Below are 24,752 nucleotides of genomic sequence, written 5' to 3'. Positions count from 1 at the left end.
GAACTTGATCCTATACGGTTCAGTAGTCAGACCAAACCCATCTAACAATGCTGATTTCAAAACTGTGTAATTGTCTGCATCCTCTTCTCTGACAGTGAAGTCTGTTTCTACCTTTGTCAGAGAAGGAGAGCCACAATATAACTGCCCACTGCCTCGGAGGGACCATCTGTACCTTACAGGCTCTCTCCAGAGCAGTGAACCACTCATAGATGTCATCACCCACTGTGTAAGGTGGGACTACCTTGTTCAGGTTCTTAGAAGAGTCCACCCTGACGGGGGTGTCCCTGAAACTAAAACTGCTACCACCATGGGTTGCTAACCCCACACCCGCCTTTCTCCCTTCAATGCCAATGCCTCCCTAGCTATGGTCCGCTGTTGCTGCTGCAGCCTCAGCTTGGCCTCCTCCAGTCTCAGTTGCCTGAGCTCCCTGTCTAGGGAGTCCTCACCTGATGTTGACCAGTGGGTCCCCTCAGAGACTGACGAGAGATGAGAATGTGCAGAGGAGGATCTGTTTCTATTTTTGGAAACCCTCTCAACGAGCCCTCTAGGGACAAAGATGGAATTACTTGTGTGACTCCCCTTTCCACTACCAGTATGTGAGTATTTCTAGGTTCTCTCTGATCCTCCCTGGGTATTTCTTGACCCACCTTAGTGACTAAATCTAATCTTTCTAGCACTGGGGGGGGGAGGGGCAGATTCTACTTCTTCCTCCTCCTGGCTACCACATGGTCCTGGTCATCCTGGAGAAGCAGACTCTTATTGGGATTTCTCCCGGTCTTCACTTTTCTCGCAGCACACATCTCCCTTAACTCTTGAAAAGTTAAACCCTAATATTGAGAGTTCAGGGCCTGAAAGGTGAGCTCTACTGAAGACATGTTGTCTAGCTAGAGTGCTGTAGGTGGACCCTAACTACTCGAACCACTAGGCTCCCAGCAAAGTTTGGAGCAAGGCTATGTCAGACCCTAGCTTACCGAAACGTAGGAGACTAAATCCGTAACACTAAGTGTACAGTGTACCTACAGTTAGTAAATGGTCTTTCACATGGAAAGTACTCAGTAACAAAGTTGTAAGGCAATTGAAGGTGCTTATCACGCCACAGCACCACCAATGTACGAAGCTGGCCTGGTGTGCGGTCAGCACCTATGGTGTTATCTCCTTATACCAGGTCCAGGTATCCCCAATTAGTGAGGTGTAGTCAGTGTCTAGGAAGCCAGGCTCTATAGAGGTAGCTGTGGATGAGCAGCCAAGACTTATCTAGGAGATATGCAAAGCTCATGCCATACCACTTATAATCACACAGCACTTACACACATGAAAGAACCACAGTGTTACAAAAATAAAAGTACTTTATTTTAGTGACACAAATCCTAAAATACTGTATATGCAATATTCACACTAGCAGGTGAGTAAACACACTATTATATACACCTTAGTAATCAGAAATGGCCATAGAAAGCATTAGAAAACATTGAAATGACAGGAAACTATAGAGACCCCAGGGAGAGACCAATCCATATACTAAAAAAATAGAATGTGAAAGGCAGACACCCACCTAGGTAAGTAGAATCTGTAGAGGGAAGCTAGAGGAACTAGGAACACCAAAAGCTAAGTACCAGAGTACCCTCCCAGCAACCAGGAGAGAAGAGATAAGTTCCTGGTTGAGGAAACTGTCACTTGTTGCAGTTACCCCCCCCCCCCACACTTTTTGCCTGATATTGATGCTGACTTGACAGAGTGTGCTGGGATCCTGCTAACCAGGCCCCAGCACCAGTGTTCTTTTTCCTAAAAATGTACCATTGTTTCCACAATGGCACATCTCTGGCATACAGATAAGTCCCTTCTAAAAGGTACCAGTGGTACCAAGGGCCGTGTGACCAGGGAAGGTCCCTAAGGGCTGCAACATCTGTTGTGCCACCCTAAGGTACCCCTCACCTAACACATGCACACTGCCAGTGCAGATTGTGTGTGTTGGTGGGGAGAAAAAGGCAAAGTCGGCATGGCATCCCCCTCAGGGTGCCATGCTCACAAAACACTGCCTGTGGCATAGGTAAGTCACCCCTCTAGCAGGCATTACAGCCCTTAGGCAGGGTGCACTATACCACAGGTGAAGGCATGGCTGCATGAGCAATATGCCCCTACAGTGTCTAAGTCCATTCTTAGACATTGTAGTGCAGTGTGGCCATATTAAGTATATGGTCTGTGAGTTTGCCAAAACAAACTCCAAAGCTCTGTAATGACTACATTGAATACTGGGAAGTTTGGTATCAAACTTCTCAGCACAATAAACCCACTCCGATGCCAGTGTTGGATTTATCAAAAAATGCACACAGAGGGCATCTTAGAGATACCCCCTGTATTTTACCCAATCCTCTAGTGTAGGACTGACTGGTCTAGGCCAGCCTGCCACTAGCAGACGAGTTTCTGACCCCCTGGGGTGAGGGCCTTTGTGCCCTTTGAGGCCAGAAACAAAGCCTGCTCTAGGTGGAGGTGCTTCACACCTCGCCCCTTCAGGAACACCTGGCGGTGAGTCTCAAAGGCTCAGGCCTCATCTTACAGTGCACCAGGCACTTCAGCTAGTGGAGATGTCTGCCCGCTGGACAAGCCCCCACTTTGGGCGGCCAGTTCGGCAGGAAACTTGAGAAAAACAAGGAGTGATTACTTCAGCTGGGACCACCCCTAAGGTGTCCAGAGCTGAAGTGATCCCCTCCCTGCAGAATCATCCATCTTGGTTTGTAGGACAGGGACCAATAGGGATAGGAAAGTGCCCCCCTCCCCAAAGGGAGTGGGCACAAGGAGGGTGTAGCCACCCTCAGGGACAATAGCCATTGGCTACTGGCCCCTGACCCTAAAACGCCCCTAAATCTTGTATTGAAGGGCTCCCTGAAGCAAGCTAGTCAGATTCCAGGTGACCTACAAAGAAGAAGAAAGACTGCTAAGCTGAAACCCCAGCAGAGAAGAAGGAAAATGACAACTGCTTTGGCCTCGGCCCTAGCGGCTGGTCTCCTGCTTCAAAAAACCTGCAAAAAGCGGGCCCAGCGACCTCTGCCAACTCCAGAGGACTGCCCTGCACCCAAAAGGACCAAGAACTCCTAAGGACAGCGGCTCTGTCCCAAAGAAACTTCCTGACCCCTGTGCACACCACGGCCGTATCCAGGGGGTCCACCCAGCAAGAAATGGTCCCCAGGTGATTGGAAACAAGAGCCTACCCTGGGTTGACCCCTCCAAGTCCCCACGACGATGCCTGCAGAGAGAATCCAGAGGACCTCCCTGACCGTGAGCTCCGGACAAAGATATCCTAAGCCTAAAGGACACACTGTAACCGCAGCCCCCAGACCTTGGAGAACCTGACCCTTGGTACAGCATCGACCAGGAGGTGGCCCTTTGCCCTATCTGATCAGTGGTGTGCACAAGACACCCCACTGGACCTCGCCTGCAGCGTCTCTGTGACCCGCAGGGTCTCCCATTGATCTACATTGAAAACCAGACGTCCTGTCTGCACCCTGCACTCGGCCGCCCTGTGCCGCTGAGGGTGTGTGTTTGGTGCCTACTTGGAGCCCCTACAGTGCTCTTTCAATCCCCCTTGGTCTGCCCTCTGAGTTGCAGGTACTTAACTGCTGGCTGACCAAGATCCGAGTGCCCCTCGTCTCCATAGGAGCCACGGTTTCTCTTTGACCTGTGCACCCGACCAACCCCGTATTGCTGGTGTATGGGGTTAACTTGAACCCTCAACGGCAGACTACCTAAAACCCAGAGATAGGAACTGTAAGCTGTGTACTTACCTGTTACACGGTTCAATTTTTTCTTTCCCCAGGAACTGTTGAAAAGTGCACTGTACTTTTAAAATAGCTTTTTGCCATTTTAAAGAAAACTGTATACATTGTTGATTCCATTCAATGTTCTAAGTATTACTATGCAATGTACCTTTTATTTTGTGTACTTCCCTGCAAACTAAATCTTGTGGTTCTAGAAATAAATTAACAAAACTTATTTTTCTATATATAATCCTATTGCTCTGGAGTTAAGTCATTGAGTGTGTGTTTCTTCTATTGCTTGTGTGTGTACAACAAATGCTTAACACTACCCTCTGATAAGCCTGACTGCTCGACCACACTACCACAAATAGAGCATTAGTATTATCTAGTATTGGCTGTCAAGCCTCTGGGAAACTCCTGGACTCTGTGCACACTATATCTCATTTGATATAGTACATACAGAGCCAGCTTCCTACACCTGGTTTTTCCCAAACCACAGATAAACTTTTTAAAAGGACAGTGCAAACCGTAAGCAGGACTGGAAGAAAGAGAAAATGGATCCTGACAGAAGAGGACCGGCAAATGAAGGGGATAAAGTCCAGTTCCAGTTGGAGTGTCCGGTTGGGGCAGGAGCCACTACCCACCCTGCTGGAGATGGAGGGCCAATTAGACGGTGGAGACCAGGAGTCAGCTATGCAGCACAGGAGCAGAAGAAGAGTTCCAGAAGTGAAGCAGCTGGTGTCCCACATCGGAAGAAGAGGTGCAGTCCGTCAGTGGTGTGGAAAACACAACAAGCCTTGGGAAAGGCAAGAGTCGCAGATGAAGAGTTGCGGAGCTGCTGGGGACCAAGAAGGTCCAAGGGGTGTCAACCCAAGGAGGGGAGTCCTGGGCAACCCTCAGCAGTGAGGAGAGCCAGAAGTCAAGGATGCAGCCCCCACAGGCAGGAGGCACAGTGAGGCCCACTCAGCACACCTGGAAAGGAGTCCCACATTGCCAGAGCAGCAGGTAGGAGGCTACGCATTGCAGAGAAAAGTGCTGGAGGCCGGGGCTACAGGGAGCGTGAAGATCCCTTGGAAGAAGAGCCAAGCTGCAAGAGTTGCGGTGCACAGTGGTACTGCCCTGGAAGGAGAGGCAAAGATTCACCACCTCCCAAGTTGGACAGCTGGTAGAGAGGACCGAGGGACCACTTCAGACCACCACCTGTGTAGCAGGATCCACACATATTTGTTGTAGAGAGGATCCACATGGCTGGTCGTCGCTGCAGCTGGTGCCTGCAGATGCAGGGGGGTGACTCCTTCACTCCAAGGGAAAGTCCTTCTTGGTGCAGACTGAAGAATTGAGGCTTTCAGAAGATGCACAGCCAGGGAAGTGTTGCAGTTGCTGGAAGGAGCTGGAGAAACAATGTTGCAGAAAGGAGTCGTCGCTGGAGCTGCAGGTTGTAGGTTCCTGTTAAGTCCAGGTGCAGTTCTAGTGGCCAGAAGTTGACCTAAACGTCACAGAGGAGTCTTGCTGGAATCTTGCACGTGGAATCTGAGGACCCATCCAAGAAAGTGACCCTATATAGCCCTAAAAGGGGATTGGTCACCTAGCAGGGTGACCACCTATTAAGAGGGGGGCTGTGATGTCACCTACCTGGCCACTCAGATGCTACCAGTGGCCTCTGCCCACCTTGGATTCAAGATAGCAAAATCAGGTGGCCTTCTGGAGGAGCTCTGGGCATCACCCCAGGGGAGTGGTGACTTCCCTTTCCATTGTCCAGTTTCACGCCAGAGCAGGGACCGGGGGTCCCTGGACTGGTGCAAACTGGTTATGCGAGGGCACCAAATGTGCCCTTCAAAGCATACCAGTGGCTTGGGGAGGCTACCCCTCCCAAGACATGTAACACCTATTTCCAAAGGAAGAGCGTGTTGCTTCCCCCCCACCAAAGGAAATCCTTTGTTCTGCCTTCATGTGCTTGAGCTGTTCAAGCAGCAGGAGTCTGTAAGGGTGGCAGCAGCCAGCAGCGCGGGCTGCCCGGGAAAACCCTGCATACTGGTAGGAGCAAATCTGGGGGTCCTCTAAGGAGCCCCCAGAGTGCATGGAATCATACAACCAATACTGGCAACAGTATTGGGGTATGATTCCCACATGTTTGATACCAAACTTGTCCAGGTTCGGAGTTACCATTACGTAGCTGGACATAGGTAGTGTCCTTTGTCCATTACACAGGTAAAATTTCTTCCCCGCCCTAACGAAGTCCAGGAAAATGGAGCTGGAGTTTGTGGGGGCACCTATGCTCATGGAGGGGTGCCCCCACACACAGGTACTTGCACCATCTGGGGTAGGAGGGCCTGCCGTGGGGGTGACTTACAGTGACCTGGTGCAGTGACCTACAGTGACCTGTAGTGAAAGGGTGCATGCACCTTTTCACGCAGGCTGCAATGGCAGCTCTTCAGACACATTTTGCATGGCCTCCCCTGGGTGGCATAATACATGCTGCAGCCCATGGGGAACCTCTGGTGCCCCAATGCCCTGGGTACCTAGGTGCTCCATACTAGGGACTTACATGGGGGCACCAGTATGCCATGTGTGGGGTGCAGAAAGTCAGGGACAACCAAATTTAGAGGGAGAGAGCACAGTCACTGGGATCCTGTTTAGCAGGATCCCAGTGAACACAGTCAAAAACTCACTGACAGCATGCAAAAAGTGGGGGTAATCATGCCAAAAAGACGGTACTTTTCTATAGTCTGCATAAAGAACGGGGCAGCCTCTCCTAAATGTTCCCTATTTGCTCTTCAAAGGCGGCTTCAGCTTTGAAGCTCGCTTTTTGGGCCAACAACTGCGTTGCTTCCTGCAGGAGGAAGGTAACTCCTCTCTCCAGTACAGGCCCCTATTGTCTCATTTCCTAGAGTCGTTAGGACGTCCCCATAGGAGGACAGAAAAATCTCTTGGGTTCAAGCTCCTTGTGTAACTGGTAAGGGCACAAGACACTGAAGGCAACAAAGTGGCAACTTTGTAAAAGTTGCACACTGTAACTTGTTACATAGATTTTGAGTTGTGTGTCAAATCAGGGTTAATGTAACAAGCTGTTTGATACTTTATCAACTTTGGTCGCACCATTCAACAGTTCGCACAGCTGAGGGGTCAGTGTGTTACTCTGCACTCCCTAACTTACAGGCCATGGATACCCTGGGTATCATATACTAATGACCTACAGGTAAATCAGCCTATACCAATTGGGTATAGCCCTTGTAACATACACGTTTGGGGTCAGGACACTAGCACTGGGGTCTGGTTAACAGGCCTCAGAGCACTCTCAGTCGGAAAACCGGCAGCATCAGTCAATTACCCTGGGGGTGACCATCTGAAGATGGTGACCAAAGGTGGGAGATTCCAGAGGAAGCAGTACGACGTCACAAGAGATGCCAAATTAGGGTCAGTCAACGCCCACCACCAACAAAAAACAAAAATTGAGAGAATTCCAGACCCAACCACTCAATGGTGGGATAATGCACAGCATGTGAATCCAGAAGTGATTCACGCTGCAAAACCCAAGTGAGTCTTTTGACTGCAGACTTGGGTATCCACTGCATGTACATATGTGGACTCAACACCAGAACCTCTGTTCTGCTGTGAGGACTCTACCAAAACTATCCTGAAGCACAGCTCAGAGGCGGCTACTATGCATGGGTACCGGGTTCATAAAATGTAAATGTAAAAGTCAGGCTGTTGCCCATAACTGGAGCTCTTTATTCAACCATGTTATGTAGGGTGTGTTTTAATTTACAGGATGACTTGTACCCATTAAGGAAATGACTTGTGCGTGCATGCTCAAAAAGAGCGTCCCAATGCATTATGCCTTTATAACACTGTATATATATATATATATATATATATATGGAAAATGTCACTTACCCAGTGTACATCTGTTCGTGGGATGAGACGCTGCAGATTCACATGCTTTGCACATCCCGCCATCTAGTGTTGGGCTCGGAGTGTTACAATATGTTTTCTTCGAAGAAGTCTTTTTCGAGTCACGAGATCGAGGGACTCCTCCCATTTCGGCTCCATTGCGCATGGGCGTCGACTCCATCTTAGATTGTTTTACCCGCAGAGGGTGAGGTAGGAGTTGTGTATTACAGTAATATTGCCCATGCAATGGAGTAAACATGTATGTACATAATGTAGTTTGAGGTGATATATTTACAAATTTACAAATGTTCAAGATCAACTTCGAAACGGCTACAGGCTCCCGGGGAGGCGCATGTGAATCTGCAGCGTCTCATGCCACGAACAGATGTACACTTGGTAAGTGACATTTTCCGTTCGATGGCATGTTTAGCTGCAGATACACATGCTTTGCATAGACTAGTAAGCAGTTATCGCCCCAAAAGCGGTGGTTCAGCCTGTAGGAGTTGAAGTTGTTTGAAACAAAGTTCTTAGTACTGCCTGACCTACTGTGGCTTGTTGTGCTGTTAACACATCCACGCAATAGTGTTTGGTAAACGTATGAGGTGTAGACCATGTGGCTGCCTTACATATCTCAGTCACTGGAATGTTTCCTAAAAAGGCCATGGTAGCACCCTTCTTTCTAGTTGAGTGTGCCTTTGGTGTAATAGGCAGTTGTCTCTTTGCTTTGAGATAACAGGTTTGAATGCATTTAACTAACCATCTAGCAATGCCTTGTTTGGAAATTGGATTTCCTGAATGAGGTTTTTGGAAGGCAACAAATAATTGTTTTGTTTTTCGAATTTGTTTGGTTCTGTCAATGTAGTACATTAACGCTCTTTTGATGTCTAACGTATGTAGTGCTCTCTCAGCTACAGAATCTGGTTGTGGGAAGAACACTGGTAGTTCTACTGTTTGATTTAAGTGGAACGGTGATATGACTTTTGGTAAGAATTTTGGATTTGTTTGAAGAACTACTTTATGCTTGTGTATTTGAATAAATGGTTCTTGTATGGTAAATGCTTGAATTTCACTTACTCTTCTTAGAGATGTGATGGCGATTAGAAATGCAACTTTCCAAGTTAAATATTGCATTTCACATGAGTGCATGGGCTCAAAAGGTGGCCCCATGAGTAGTGTTAAGACAATGTTGAGGTTCCATGAAGGGACTGGTGGTGTTCTTGGTGGTATAATTCTTTTTAGGCCTTCCATAAAGGCTTTACTGACTGGTATCCTAAACAATGAAGTTGAGTGGGTAATTTGCAGGTAAAATGAAATTGCGGTAAGATGTATCTTAATGGATGAAAAAGCTAGTTTTGACTTTTGCAAATGTAGTTAGTAGCTTACGATGTCTTTAGCAGATGCATGTAAAGGTTGAATGTGATTATTATGGCAATAATAAACGAACCTTTTCCACTTATTTGCATAGCAATGTCTAGTGGTTGGTTTCCTAGCTTGTTTTATGACTTCCATACATTCTTGTGTAAGGTCTAAGTGTCCGAACTCTAAGACCTCAGGAGCCAAATTGCTAGATTCAGCGATGCTGGATTGGGGTGTCTGATCTGTTGATTGTGTTGAGTTAATAGATCTGGTCTGTTTGGTAGTTTGACATGAGGTACTACTGCCCAAGTTGGTGCTACGAGTAGGAGTTTGAGTTTGTTTTGACTCAACTTGTTTACTAGATATGGAAGGAGTGGGAGAGGGGGAAAAGCGCATGGAAATATCCCTGACCAACTCATCCATAATGCATTGCCCAGAGACTGATCTTGTGGGTACCTGGATGCGAAGCTTTGGCATTTTGCGTTTTCTTTTGTTGCAAATAAGTCTATTTGTGGTGTCCCCCAATTTTGGAAGTACATCCGCAGTACTTGGGGGTGAATCTCCAATTCGTGGATTTGTTGGTGATCCCGAGAGAGATTGTCTGCTAATTGATTCTGAATTCCTGGAATAAACTGTGCTAATAGGCGAATGTGGTTGTGTATCGCCCAATGCCATATTTTCTGTGTCAGGAGACACAACTGTGTTGAGTGTGTTCCTCCCTGTTTGTTTAGGTAATACATTGTTGTCATGTTGTCTGTTTTGACAAGAATGTGTTTGTGGTTTATTATTGGTTGAAATGCTTTTAACATTAGAAATACTGCCAATAGTTCTAAGTGATTTATGTGAAATTGTTTTTGCCGAGAGTCCCATTGTCCATGAAGAACGAGTTACTTACCTTCGGTAACGACTTTTCTGGTGGATACATTAGCTACCTGTGGATTCCTCACCTGATGAATACTCCCATGGCGCCAGCATTTGACGGAAATCTTCTTACTAGTCTCTGCACGTCGACGAGGACGTCACTCTAGCCCACGCGACGCCGTCTGACGTCATACAGGCAATAAGAAGTCCTCGCCGACGTGCCGATGACAGTACCAACATTTTTTACGTGCATGAGAATAATAATAACCCAATGCAATGAAAGAGCAAAGCAACATCTCTTAATATTGTAAATCACACAACATTGCAATAAAATAGCTGTAGATTTAATATAACCTTTTTTTTTTTTTTTTTTTTTAAAACAAATAAATATATTTATACATACGAATCATGTATATACCCAATATATATATAGATTTATATATAAATATACACATATATACAAATATCATACATGCAAAATGTATTGCAACTTTGAAGACCAAAAGGAGCACACTCAAGGATTGCTTGGAGAGACCAAAAAGGCAACGGGGAGGCGGGTGGGACCGTGAGGAATCCACAGGTAGCTAATGTATCCACCAGAAAAGTCGTTACCGAAGGTAAGTAACTCGTTCTTCTGATGGATACAACTACCTGTGGATTCCTCACCTGATGAATAGAGTCCCAAAGCAGTACCACGCCCGGCGGTGGGTGCCTAAATGGTCAAACCAAGAAATCCTGCAGCACTGACCGTGCAAAATGACCGTCCCTTCTGACCTCAGAGTCCAAACAGTAATGTTTCACAAAAGTGTGAAGGGACGACCAAGTTGCGGCCTTGCAGATGTCGACCACAGGAACACCCCTGGCCAAGGCCGAAGAGGCCGACTTAGCTCTGGTGGAGTGAGCTCTAATGCCCTCAGGCGGATCCTTCTTTGACAAAGAGTAACAGATTTTAATGCAAAGAACAACCCACCTGGAGAGTGTTCTCTTGTGGACTGCCTTTCCTCTCCTCTTGCCCACGTATCCGACAAACAGCTGATCCTCCAGCCTGATATCCTTCATTCTGTCGATATAGAAGCTCAACGCCCTTTTTGGGTCCAGGCGATGTAGTCTTTCTTCCTCCTTTGAAGGATGAGGCGGAGGATAAAACGTGGACAAAGTGATTGTCTGAGCCAAATGGAAGGGTGAAACAACCTTCGGAAGGAAAGCAGCCTTGGTCCTCAACACCACCTTATCCCCATAAAACGTTATATAAGGGGGTTTAACCGATAAGGCCTGCAACTCACTCACTCTCCTTGCAGATGTTATAGCTACCAGGAATACTGTTTTAATAACCAAATACCTTAAGGGGCAAGAATGCATAGGCTCAAAAGGGGACCCCATAAGGAAAGTCAGGACCAAGGACAAATCCCATTGAGGCATAACGAATGGTTTTGGAGGATATTGATTCAGAAGACCTTTCAAGAATCTGAGAACAATAGGGGATTTAAATAACGATGGTTGGTCTGGAAGACAAATGAAGGCTGACAAGGCCGACAAATAACCCTTAATGGTAGCTACTGCACAACCTTTCTGCGCTAGAGACAGTGCAAAAGACAAAACATGTGACAGATGAGCATGTAAGGGATCAATCTGTCTCTCTCCACACCACATAACAAATTTAGACCACCTATTAGCGTAGATAGATTTAGTGGAGTGTCGCCTGGCCGCTAAGATAACATCCACTACATCAGGCGGGAGAGAGAAGGAACTCAGGTTGCCCCGTTCAATCTCCAAGCATGTAGGTGCAGACTCTGGAGGTTGGGGTGTAAAACCTGCCCCTGCGACTGCGAGAGGAGGTCTGCCCTGAGAGGGAGACGGAGCGGAGGGCACAGTGAGAGTTGGAGAAGGTCGGAGTACCATACCCTCCTTGGCCAATCCGGAGCTATTAAGATGACTTGGGCCCGGTCTTGGCGAATTTTCCTCAACACTCGAGGAATCAAGGGTATGGGGGGAAACGCGTAAAGCAACTGGTCGCACCAGGTTATCTGAAACGCGTCCCCCAACGCTCCCTGCATCGGATACTGGAGGCTGCAGAATAACGGGCAATGCGCGTTCTCCCGAGTGGCAAACAGATCTATCCGAGGAAACCCCCACATCTGGAAGATTAAACAGACTTGATCTGGATGGAGACGCCACTCGTGGTCTGCCGAGAATTGGCGACTGAGACTGTCCGCACGTACATTCAAGACCCCGGCCAGATGATTTGCCACCAAGCAAATCTGATGGTCCTTTGCCCAGGACCATAGCCGAAGAGCTTCTCTGCAGAGAAGGTACGACCCTACTCCTCCCTGTTTGTTTATGTACCACATCGTGGTAGTATTGTCCGTCAGGACCTGTACCGACTGACCACGAAGGGATGGGAGGAAGGCCTTGAGAGCCAAACGTACAGCCCGTAACTCCAACAGATTGATATGAAACACCTGTTCCTCTGGAGACCAAAGCCCTTTGATCTCCAGATCCCCCAGATGAGCTCCCCATCCTAGGGTGGAGGCATCCGTTATTACCGTGGCCACTGGTGGCGACTGCGCGAACGGCTTCCCCTGTGAAAGATTGTTGCCCGCAATCCACCACTTCAATTCCACAGCAGCATCTCTGGAGATCTTGACAGTACCTTCTAAATCTCCCTTGTGTTGAGACCACTGCCTTCTGAGGCACCACTGAAGAGCCCTCATGTGCCAGCGAGCATGCGTGACCAACAGAATGCAGGAGGCGAACAGACCGAGCAGACGAAGGACCTTGAGGACTGGAACTACCGCTCCATTTCGAAACATTGGAACCAATTCCTGAATATCTTGAATCCGCTGAGACGGAGGAAAGGCTCGACTCAATGTTGTATCCAGTACTGCCCCTATGAACAGGAGGCGCTGAGAGGGCTCCAGGTGAGATTTGGGCACGTTCACCGAAAAGCCCAGGTCGAACAACAACTGGGTTGTTGACTGCAGATGATGCGACACAAGCTCCGGGGACTTGGCTTTGATCAACCAGTCGTCCAAGTAAGGGAATACTGCTATCCCCTTCCTTCTGAGCTCCGCCGCAACCACTGACATCACCTTTGTGAAGACTCGAGGTGCTGAAGTAAGACCAAACGGGAGGACCGCAAACTGATAGTGCTGCGACCCTACCACAAACCGGAGATACTTCCTGTGCGACTTGAGTATCGGGATATGAAAGTAAGCATCCTGCAAGTCGACAGACACCATCCAATCTTCCTTGTTCAACGCCAAAAGCACCTGTGCTAGGGTCAGCATCTTGAACTTTTCCTGTTTGAGGAACCAATTCAAGATCCTCAGATCCAGGATTGGTCTCAACTGACCATCCTTTTTGGGAATCAGGAAGTATCTTGAGTAACAACCTCGACCCTTTTCGTGCTCTGGGACCAACTCTACCGCGCCCTTTGAAAGGAGGACTTGAACCTCCTGTTCTAGCAACAGGAGGTGTTCTTCTGAACAATAAGATGGGCGGGGCGGGATGAGGGGCGGGAACTCCCGAAAGGGAAGGGCGTAGCCTTTTCCCACAATGCCGAGAACCCAAGTGTCCGTTGTGATAGACTTCCACTTGTGGAGAAAACGCTGTAATCTTCCCCCTACAGGAGAGGAGTGAGTGGGAAACGGTGGAAGCCTAAGGCTGCTTCCCCTGCTGCACCCCTCCAGAGGACGAGGAAGAGGCAGAGTGCTGTTGAGAGGCTCCTCTGGTACGGACCCCACCCCTCCCCCTCCCTCTAAATGACCTATAGGGGAGGGAAGAGGCGGGTTGCTGGAACCTCCCCCGAAAGGAAGAGGAATAAGAGCCACGCCCAAATCCCCGAAACCTCCTGAACATTCTAGAAGAGGCAGAGGAAGAAGGAGCTTGCAGTCCTAACGATTTGGCTGTGGCTCTGCTCTCCTTAAATCGTTCCAAGGCTGAATCTGCCTTGGCTCCAAACAGTCTGTCCCCATCAAACGGGAGGTCCAGCAGGGTCGACTGCACATCCGCAGAGAACCCTGAGTTTCGGAGCCAGGCCTGTCTTCTTGCCACCACAGCCGTGCCCATCGCCCTGGCCACCGAGTCGGTCGTGTCCAGCCCAGACTGGATAATCTGGGTCGCGGCAGCCTGGGCGTCCGAGACCACATCCAAAAGACCCTGGGGAAGCTCCGTGAATGAAGACGAAATATCATCCATCAGCGCATGGATGTACCTCCCCAGAATGCACGTGGCGTTGGTGGCCTTCAACGCCAAACTGCATGACGAAAATATTTTCTTGGACTGCGCATCCAGTTTCTTGGAGTCTCTGTCTCCAGGCACCGTCGGGAAGGAACCAGGCGCTGACTTTGAGGAACAGGAGGCTTGCACCACCAAGCTCTCCGGCGTAGGGTGTCTAGAGAGAAAGCCAGGGTCAGATGGTGCAGCTCGATACCTCCTGGCCACAGCCCTATGAACGGCCGAGGAAGACACCGGCTTCTTCCACACCTCCAACACCGGATCCAGCAAAGCCTCATTAAATGGCAAGAGAGGCTCAGCTGCAGCAGAGGCCGGATGCAATACCTCTGTCAGCAAATTCTGCTTTGCCTCTGCCACCGACAAAGGCAGGTCCAAAAAGCTCGTTGCCTTCCTCACCACAGCATGAAAGGAAGCAGCCTCCTCCGTATATTCCCCTGGAGATGAAAGGTCCCACTCAGGGGAAGTGTCCAGCCCACTGGCTGTATCCAGACCATGCGGTCCGTCTCCAGAGTCCTCAATCTCTCCCTCCTCTAGGACTCGCTGGTACTCTTGCTCTTCTAAAAGACGGAGAGCACGCCTCCTCGAATGAAGTCTCTCCTCGATACGCGGAGTCGACATGGCCTCCGCCGACGTCGAAGAACGGCGCCGATCTCCAGAAGCATCTGACGCCGCGTCCGGCGCCACAGGCAGCTTCGGCGCCGAGGCAGGAGCCGGAGGACGAGGTCTTGGAGCCGATGGACCAACCGGAGTCACAGGGCAAAATCCTGACTTCGACGGAGGGGCAACCTCCGGGGCCGAAACATCCGAAGCCACCGGAGCGGCCACCGACGCCGGCACCGGCGCCGAGCCCACATTCCCAAAAGGGAGAAAGGGCATAAAGGGTGCCGGCCGAAGAGGCGCAGGATCACCCAACGAAAAGGCCAAGGGCCCCGAAGGACCAGCCGGAGCAGCTCCTGGAGCCATCTGCTGAAAGATGGCATACATCGCATTAAGGAACGCGGTACTATCGGCTCCAGGAGTGGGAAAAGCCGGATACTGGGGTGCCTGGATCGAGGGCGACCCCGACGCCGGCCTCGACGTCTGCGACGCCGGAGAAAACACAAGAGGCTGCACCACCTCAATCACTGACGCCTGACCAGGTGAAGCCGGTGACGCCGGAGAGGGCAACGGCGTCGATGGATGCGGCGTGACCGTGGGGCTGACCTCCCAAGTCCTCCGACGCCGAGCCGAAGGTGACCTCGAACGAGACTCCTTGCTGGAGTGACGTCGTGAGTCTCTACGGCGCCGGGAGTCTCGATGACGCCGGTGAGACCTTGGCGAAGAAGACTTCTTATGATGTTTCTCCTTCTTCTTTGACTTTGCCATGAATAACTTGGCCTCGCGCTCTTTGAGGGCCTTCGGATTCATGTGTTGACATGAATCGCAAGTCGAGACGTCGTGGTCGGAGCTCAAACACCATAAACAGTCGGAGTGAGGATCTGTAACTGACATCTTGCCCCCACACTCTCGACAGGGCTTGAAACCCGACTTCCTCTGAGACATTGTTACCGCAGAGAAGACTACGCAGCAGACAATACACTGTAACCACGAAGGTAACAGTAACTCCCTCGAAGATAACCGTTTCGAATGCACGGAAAAAAGGGAACTGTCATCGGCACGTCGGCGAGGACTTCTTATTGCCTGTATGACGTCAGACGGCGTCGCGTGGGCTAGAGTGACGTCCTCGTCGACGTGCAGAGACTAGTAAGAAGATTTCCGTCAAATGCTGGCGCCATGGGAGTATTCATCAGGTGAGGAATCCACAGGTAGTTGTATCCATCAGAATGATGTGTTGATTGAGGTGTGCTCCCCACCCTATCATGGAGGCATCTGTAGTTATTACGAATTGAGGCACTGGGTCTTGAAAAGGCCGCCCTTGGTTTAAATTTATATTGTTCCACCATTGAAACGAGGTGTATGTTTGGTGGTCTATTAACACTAGATCTAGAAGTTGACCCTGTGCCTGTGACCATTGTGATGCTAGGCACTGTTGTAAGGGCCGCATGTGCAATCTTGCGTTTGGGACAATGGCTATACATGAGGACATCATGCCTAGGAGTTTCATTACTATTTTGACTTGTATCCTCTGGTTTGGATATATGACTTGTATTACATTGTGAAATGCTTGTACTGTTTGTGGACTTGGTGTGGCAATCGCTCTTGCTGTGTCGATTGTTGCCCCTAAGTATTGCTGTGTCTGACACGGCTGAAGGTGTGATTTTGTGTAGTTGATTGAGAAACCTAGTTTTTGTAGGGTTTCTATGACGTACTTTGTGTGTTGAGAACACCGTTCTAGTTTGTTGGTTTTGATTAACCAATCGTCTAGGTACGGGAACACATGTATTTGCTGCCTTCTGATATGCGCAGCTACTACTGCCAGGCATTTTGTAAAGACTCTTGGTGCAGTAGTTATTCCGAATGGCAACACTTTGAATTGGTAGTGTATTTTTTGGAATACAAATCTTAGGTACTTTCTGTGTGAAGGATGTATTGGTATATGGAAATATGCATCCTTTAGGTCTAGTGTTGTCATGTAGTCTTGTTGTTTGAGCAGTGGGATTACATCTTGTAATGTCTCCATGTGAAAGTGGTCTGATTTGATGTAGGTATTTAATGTTCTTAGATCTAATATAGGTCTTAGTGTTTTGTCCTTTTTGGGTATGAGAAAGTACAGAGAGTAAACTCCTGTTCCTTTCTGTTGTATTGGTACTAATTCTATTGCTCCTTTCTGTAGCAATGCCTGGACCTCTAGTCCTAGAAGATCCATGTGTTGTTTTGACATATTGTGTGCTTTTGGTGGGACGTTTGGAGGGAATTTGAGAAATTCTATGCAATAACCATGCTGGATAATTGCCAATACCCAAGTGTCTGTTGTTATCTCCTCCCAATGTTTGTAAAGATTGCTTAGTCTCCCCCCCACAGGTGTTATGTGTTGGGGATGTGTGACTTGGAAGTCACTGCTTGTTTTGAGGAGTTTTGGGGCTTTGGAACTTCCCTCTATTCTTTTGGAACTGTCCCCCTCTATATTGCCCCCGAAAACTTCCCCGCTGATATTGGCTTTGATAAGTGGGCCTTGCTTGTGAGGTTGTGGCTTCTGTAGGTTGACCTCGAAACTCCCCCCTAAATTGTGTCTTGCGAAATGTGCCTTTGCTCTGTGGGGAGTAGAGTGCGCCCATGGCTTTTGCCGTATCAGTGTCTTTTTTAAGTTTCTCAATAGCAGTGTCCACCTCCGGCCAAAACAACTGCTGTTCATTAAAAGGCATATTCAGCACGGCTTGTTGTATTTCCGGCTTGAATCCTGATGTACGCAACCATGCGTGTCTCCTTATTGTTACTGCAGTATTTACTGTCCTTGCATCTGTATCTGCTGCATCCATTGCTGACCGTATCTGATTATTTGAGATACTTTGTCCTTCATCCACCACTTGTTGTGCCCTTTTTTGGAACTCTTTGGGTAAGTGTTCTATGAAATGCTGCATTTCATCCCAATGAGCTCTATCGTATCTTGCCCGAAGTGCTTGTGAGTTGGCAATGCGCCATTGGTTTGCTGCTTGTGCTGCAACCCTTTTCCCTGCAGCATCGAATTTGCGACTCTCCTTGTCTGGAGGTGGAGCGTCTCCCGAGGTGTAAGAGTTTGCTCTCTTGCGAGCTGCTCCAACAACCACAGAGTCTGGTGTTAATTGCTGCGTAATATAAACAGGGTCTGTTGGCGGTGGCTTGTACTTTTTCTCCACCCTTGGAGTTATTGCCCTGCCTTTCACAGGATCCTGAAATACTTGTTTGGAGTGTTTTAGCATTCCAGGGAGCATAGGTAATCTTTGGTATTGGCTATGAGTGGAGGATAGTGTATTAAACAAAAAGTCATCCTCAATCGGTTCTGCATGCAAGGTGACATTATGAAAAGCAGCTGCCCTTGAGACCACCTGCGTGTAGGATGTACTGTCTTCAGGTGGCGACGGTCTCGCAGGGTAACAGTCTGGGCTGTTATTTGATACCGGAACATCATAAAGGTCTCATGCGTCGGGATCATCTTGACTCATTGCAGTATGAGTCGGGGATTGCATCAGTGGTGGAGTGGCTACCGGTGATGTGTGCATTGATGGTGGTGGAGATGGTGGCGGAGTTGTTTGTCTTGCCACCTTTGCCTGTGGCTGCTTGTCCTTTTCTTGAAAGGCAAGTTTTCTTTTCATTTTAATTGGGGGAAGAGTGCTTATCTTCCCTGTGTCCTTTTGAATGTGGAGCCTCCTTTTAGTGTAGTCTGGCTCCATTGATTCAAGTTCTTGTCCGAACTTATGTCCTTGCATTTGGGAGGACAAACCTTGTTCCTCTGTGTAGGAACCTGTTTTCGGTTCCGAGGCTGGATGTTTCGGAATCAAAACCTTTTCGTCGCCTTTTTGGGCTCCGACAAAATCTTCTTTATTTTCAGCGTCGTGGTGTCTCAGTGCCGACCCATTTCGGTGCCACTGTCTCGGTGCCGAACTTGCTCGGAGCCGCTGTCTCGGGCCCGAGATTGCTGTGTGCCGGTATCTCGACCGGAGTCGGATGACTTCGACACAAGAGTGCCCTTTTTCGGTGCCGATGATCGGTCACCTATTTTTCGGGTTAAGCCATGGCCTGTTGGCGGTGGCGTCCCCTGGGCTTTTGTGGTCTTCTCGTGAGTTTTATGTTTCGACGTCTTACTCACGGTTTTCGGCGTTTCTTCGGGATCAAGCTCGTCTGAGTCCGATTCCTGAATGGAGAAGGTTTCTTCTTCCTCCTCGAAACACCCTTGTCCTGTTGGCGCCGATGCCATCTGCAGTTTTCTCGCTCTTCGGTCTCTTAATGTCTTTCTCGACCGAAACGCTCTACAGGCTTCACAAGTATCTTGCTTGTGCTCTGGAGACAAACACAAGTTACAGACCAGATGCTGATCTGTATACGGATACTTGTTGTGACATTTTGGGCAGAAGCGGAATGGGGTCCGTTCCATCAGCCTTGAAGAGACACGTGGCCGGGCCGACCAGGCCCCGTCGGGGGATGGAAAAAACCCCGAAGGGCCACCGGAGCTCTTCTAAAGTCAGTGTCGATCTATTGTAACTAACCCGATACCGAACGCAAACAATACCGATGATTTTTCCGAGATTCTAACTAACTTTACGACCCGAAACATGGAGCGAAAAGGAACACGTCTGAACCCAATGGCGGAAAAAAAACAATCTAAGATGGAGTCGACGCCCATGCACAATGGAGCCAAAATGGGAGGAGTCCCTCGATCTCGTGACTCGAAAAAGACTTCTTTGAAGAAAACAACTTGTAACACTCCGAGCCCAACACTAGATGGCGGGATGTGCAAAGCATGTGTATCTGCAGCTACACATGCCATCGAACATATATATATATAACTATATATAACAGCTTGCTTACCTGGTTTCCTTTGTCTCTGCCCTAAAGGAGCAGCTGTCTTTGGAGCTGTGGGGGTGGTGCGGTGTCAACATACACTCCCCTGCTCAATTAGTTTTTATCCCATTATATCCAAAGAATTGCTGCTACCTCCTGCCTCCTGTTTTGTGCTGGGCCCACCAACCAGAAGACCTTGACTTAGAAGGTTTGGGCAACATTCATAAATACCTTAACTGGTTGGGCATGTTTGATAATCTGCAGGTAAACAGTCCAGTGCAGCAACTGTGATGAGCCTGCATCGGCCACAATCTGGTTACCACCACCTGTTACTGGCCTGTAGTCTCCCAGGTTAAAGCCCCAGAAGTAAATGGAAGATTTTTCCTCTTCACCCTAACTTGGCTCCTACAAAATGAAGTCTTTTAGATGCAGTTGTTTCAACACAATAGGACGTACCCAGTCACAGAGCAGAGCATATGGCTGCCCACAGGTAGAACCATGACCCCCAGCACGAAAAATCATCCACTGTGCCCACATCCCCACAAAGAGTGAGTTCAGAAAACTATGGCAATACACAAACTCTTCAACATCAGGCAGGCGCAACAACACCCAGGACATGCAGTGCTTCCGTAACCAGTCATGAAATGAGAGGTTTCACACAGAATGCTGGCTTCAGGAACATTTTATACAAGACTTACAGAAAAACCTCTGTTCTATAAAGTAAATGTCCAAAACCACATCAGTCTTTCCCCTTGCGCTCTGAAATAGGTGGTCTCGGATACCACTGATTCTCCACTTTGTTAATTCCCTTGAATGTAGCCTATTTCCTTTAGTTTCCCAGCAATGAGTGGATTACTGACTACCAGCTGTGGTATTTTCTGTTTCTCTGGTTTCAGAGAATCTCCTTCCCATAGTTTCTTGCATTGACAGGATGCATGATCTCCCCACAGTGTCAATTCTCCACTTCAAAGGATCCAGCAGAAGGACTCACTCCAGATACCCTCCCACTGCAGCTTCCTAGAACCTGGGCAGTTATTATTTAAACTCATGGTTGTCTCGAGACCCCTAGTTACTATTCAAATTCATTGTCACCTGGAGATCAGTAGATCAAAGGTTTACAATAAATTCCCCTTCCTAGTTCCAGGGACAGAAGCCTCCACACGGTGAGCTGTTTCCAAGAGTTTGCTCAGATGATGGAATGACTCCATACTCTGGTCTCATTTTCCAAAGCCTTTCAGATGTGAGCACTGTCAGCTTCATTCTCATTTCGCACTTGGTGGAATTTGAAGCATGGCTAATCCCCATAATTAGTTTCATTCTACAGGTTGAAAGCACTGAGGTTCTTGAGACATTTTCAGTGTTCAAGAGATCAGAGAGTTCCAAGGTGTACTTCTGTTTTTCTCAGAGTTTAGAGACATTCAACTCCTTGTTTGCTGGGTTTTACGATGAAATATACTTAATGTCTCTGTTTTCCATCTTCAGACAATGGATGGCCAACGATAGCACCACTTCACTCTGAGCCTGCACAGCCTCATTTGTAGTTTCAACATCTCACCCCACTTCAAAGCGAGGATAGGAGGGTGGAAGGATCCACAGCTTATTCTAATTTTAGTAGCAGTCTGTCATTCTAAAGAACATTTACAAAATAAACCAAGCATATGCATTGGCCTCTCACATTTAATGCATTTAAGCCATGCTCCTGCCACCTACAAATACCTAACATTCTTATCTACGCAGACAGTCTTCCCTTGCCAAGTGAACTCACCGGTGTATAATATGGTGTCCTTCTCACATTATTTTAAAGGGGCATCTTTTGCCTTCAATGATTATGGTGCATGAGATACAAAACTGAGTAATCACTGGTCACCAAAACCTCCTTCTCTATGGGTTAGTGTTTCCAAGTTGAGTGCTTCTTCTACAATACTTTTCTGGTATCTAAATGAACCGGAAATCACACTGATGATCCCGGAAGAATGTCTCTGACCTCAGCGGCCTCCCGGGTACATCACATGACCTAGTTCATCATTACTCCAGTATGTTACTGTGGCCGCTCTCCAGAATGACTGATCTGATGTATCAAGAGATGAGACTTGTAAGTAAAGCTCTGGGTACAGTCAAGGCACTGGTAAGGCCGCACCCTGGAATGGATTCTCTCATGCTTCAGCAGATTGGATTTGTTACTGAAGCGCTTATCACATTCAGAACACTTGTATGGCCGGTTGCCTGTGTGCGTTCTTTGATGAATGGTGAAACTAGAGGCGTGATTGAAGCTCTTCTCACATTGAGTACATTTGTATGGCCGCTCGCCCGTATGGATCCTGTGGTGGGCCTTGAGAGAAGAAACCTGCTTGAAGATCTTGTCACACTCTGTGCACTTGTAGACCTGCACTCTGTGTACCCGCTGGTGAATTTTCAGCTCCGATGGTCTGTCAAAGTTTTTGTCACACTGATGGCAGCTGTAGAGACCTGTTCCACCAGGTTTTCCTGGAGGAGATCCAATCCTGAATGTGCCATCAGGTTCCCGATAGAGAGTGGGCATGGTGTTAGCACTCCTGCGGTGCTGGACAACGGGGATTGCTATTTTGGTGAAATGTCTCTGGATCAGAGCAGCTGTCTCCATTCTCTGCCTTGAAGTCTTCCCCGGATACTGATCGGACCAATACCCAGCTAGGCCTGTGCTTCCCTTATCAGAACGCTGTGCAATGTTGACATTAGCTTTTCCTGAGAAGGGCATCCGGAAACTTCCACGCTCACTATATCCTCCCAGGAACTTCCCATCCACACGTCTCAGCCGAGCTTCATTTCCTGTGGTGATCAAAGCAAAGTTTGGTTTCAATACAAGTGGCTGCATAATCATTAGAAAGATTTAATTTTAAAGGTTATCTGGAAATTCATGCTCTTTTAGCAACTACACCCACTCTGCCCTTCATTTAAACACAGCCTGATCATCCCAAATGTGAGAACTCTTGCATCTTAAAAGAATGTGTAGGAAGTTGGCTCTGTATGTGCTATTTCAAAGTAAGGAATAGCATGCACAGAGTCCAAGGGTTCCCCTTAGAGGTAAGATAGTGGCAAAAAGAGATAATACTAATGCTCTATTTTGTGGTAGTGTGGTCGAGCAGTAGGCTTATCCAAGGAGTAGTGTTAAGCATTTGTTGTACATACACCTAGGCAATAAATGAGGTACACACACTCAGAGACAAATCCAGCAAATAGGTTTTTGTATAGAAAAATATCTTTTCTTAGTTTATTTTAAGAACCACAGGTTCAAATTCTACATGTAATATCTCATTCGAAAGGTATTGCAGGTAAGTACTTTAGGAACTTTAAATCGTCAAAATTGCATGTATACTTTTCAAGTTATTCACAAATAGCTGTTTTAAAAGTGGACACTTAGTGCAATTTTCACAGTTCCTAGGGGAGGTAAGTATTTGTTAGGTTAACCAGGTAAGTAAGACACTTACAGGGCTTAGTTCTTGGTCCAAGGTAGCCCACCGTTGGGGGTTCAGAGCAACCCCAAAGTCACCACACCAGCAGCTCAGGGCCGGTCAGGTGCAGAGTTCAAAGTGGTGCCCAAAACACATAGGCTAGAATGGAGAGAAGGGGGTGCCCCGGTTCCGGTCTGCTTGCAGGTAAGTACCCGCGTCTTCGGAGGGCAGACCAGAGGGGTTTTGTAGGGCACCGGGGGGGACACAAGCCCACACAGAAATTTCACCCTCAGCAGCGCGGGGGCGGCCGGGTGCAGTGTAGAAACAAGCGTCGGGTTTGTAATGGAAGTCAATGGGAGATCTAGGGATCTCTTCAGCGCTGCAGGCAGGCAAGGGGGGGGGTTCCTCGGGGAAACCTCCACTTGATCAAGGGAGAGGGACTCCTGGGGGTCACTCCTCCAGTGAAAGTCCGGTCCTTCAGGTCCTGGGGGCTGTGGGTGCAGGGTCTCTCCCAGGTGTCGGGACTTAGGATTCAAAAGAGTCGCGGTCAGGGGAAGCCTCGGGATTCCCTCTGCAGGCGGCGCTGTGGGGGCTCAGGGGGGACAGGTTTTTGTACTCACAGTCTTAGAGTAGTCCTGGGGTCCCTCCTGAGGTGTTGGATCGCCACCAGCCGAGTCGGGGTCGCCGGGTGCAGTGTTGCAAGTCTCACGCTTCTTGCGGGGAGCTTGCAGGGTTCTTTAAAGCTGCTGGAAACAAAGTTGCAGCTTTTCTTGGAGCAGGTCCGCTGTCCTCGGGAGTTTCTTGTCTTTTCGAAGCAGGGGCAGTCCTCAGAGGATGTCGAGGTCGCTGGTCCCTTTGGAAGGCGTCGCTGGAGCAGGATCTTTGGAAGGCAGGAGACAGGCCGGTGAGTTTCTGGAGCCAAGGCAGTTGTCGTCTTCTGGTCTTCCTCTGCAGGGGTTTTCAGCTAGGCAGTCCTTCTTCTTGTAGTTGCAGGAATCTAATTTTCTAGGGTTCAGGGTAGCCCTTAAATACTAAATTTAAGGGCGTGTTTAGGTCTGGGGGGTTAGTAGCCAATGGCTACTAGCCCTGAGGGTGGGTACACCCTCTTTGTGCCTCCTCCCAAGGGGAGGGGGTCACAATCCTAACCCTATTGGGGGAATCCTCCATCTGCAAGATGGAGGATTTCTAAAAGTTAGAGTCACTTCAGCTCAGGACACCTTAGGGGCTGTCCTGACTGGCCAGTGACTCCTCCTTGTTGCTTTCTTTGTTCCCTCCAGCCTTGCCGCCAAAAGTGGGGGCCGTGGCCGGAGGGGGCGGGCAACTCCACTAAGCTGGAGTGCCCTGCTGGGCTGTGACAAAGGGGTGAGCCTTTGAGGCTCACCGCCAGGTGTCACAGCTCCTGCCTGGGGGAGGTGTTAGCATCTCCACCCAGTGCAGGCTTTGTTACTGGCCTCAGAGTGACAAAGGCACTCTCCCCATGGGGCCAGCAACATGTCTCTGGTGTGGCAGGCTGCTGGAACTAGTCAGCCTACACAGACAGTCGGTTAAGTTTCAGGGGGCACCTCTAAGGTGCCCTCTGTGGTGTATTTTACAATAAAATGTACACTGGCATCAGTGTGCATTTATTGTGCTGAGAAGTTTGATACCAAACTTCCCAGTTTTCAGTGTAGCCATCATGGTGCTGTGGAGTTCGTGTTTGACAAACTCCCAGACCATATACTCTTATGGCTACCCTGCACTTACAATGTCTAAGGTTTTGTTTAGACACTGTAGGGGTACCATGCTCATGCACTGGTACCCTCACCTATGGTAT

At 48.6% G+C, this 24,752-nt stretch overlaps 1 protein-coding gene across 3 annotated transcripts in view; it reads right to left on the bottom strand.

Moving 5' to 3' along the window:
* Positions 1 to 20,177: 20,177 nt before the first annotated feature.
* Positions 20,178 to 24,752, bottom strand: part of LOC138295304 (zinc finger protein 37A-like) — a 199,248-nt gene continuing 194,673 nt past the window's right edge. For all 3 annotated transcript variants that reach the window (XM_069233515.1, XM_069233517.1, XM_069233516.1), the window contains one exon: positions 20,178 to 22,316. In XM_069233515.1, coding sequence (XP_069089616.1) covers positions 21,550 to 22,316 — 767 coding nt within the window. In that variant the 3' untranslated portion in view covers positions 20,178 to 21,549. The remainder of the gene's footprint in view (positions 22,317 to 24,752) is intronic.

This window comes from Pleurodeles waltl, chromosome 5 (genome assembly GCF_031143425.1).
Source record: "Pleurodeles waltl isolate 20211129_DDA chromosome 5, aPleWal1.hap1.20221129, whole genome shotgun sequence".
NCBI lineage: Eukaryota > Metazoa > Chordata > Amphibia > Caudata > Salamandridae > Pleurodeles > Pleurodeles waltl.
Note: the sequence above shows the minus strand (reverse complement) of the source record. Positions and strands in the feature narration are given on the sequence as shown.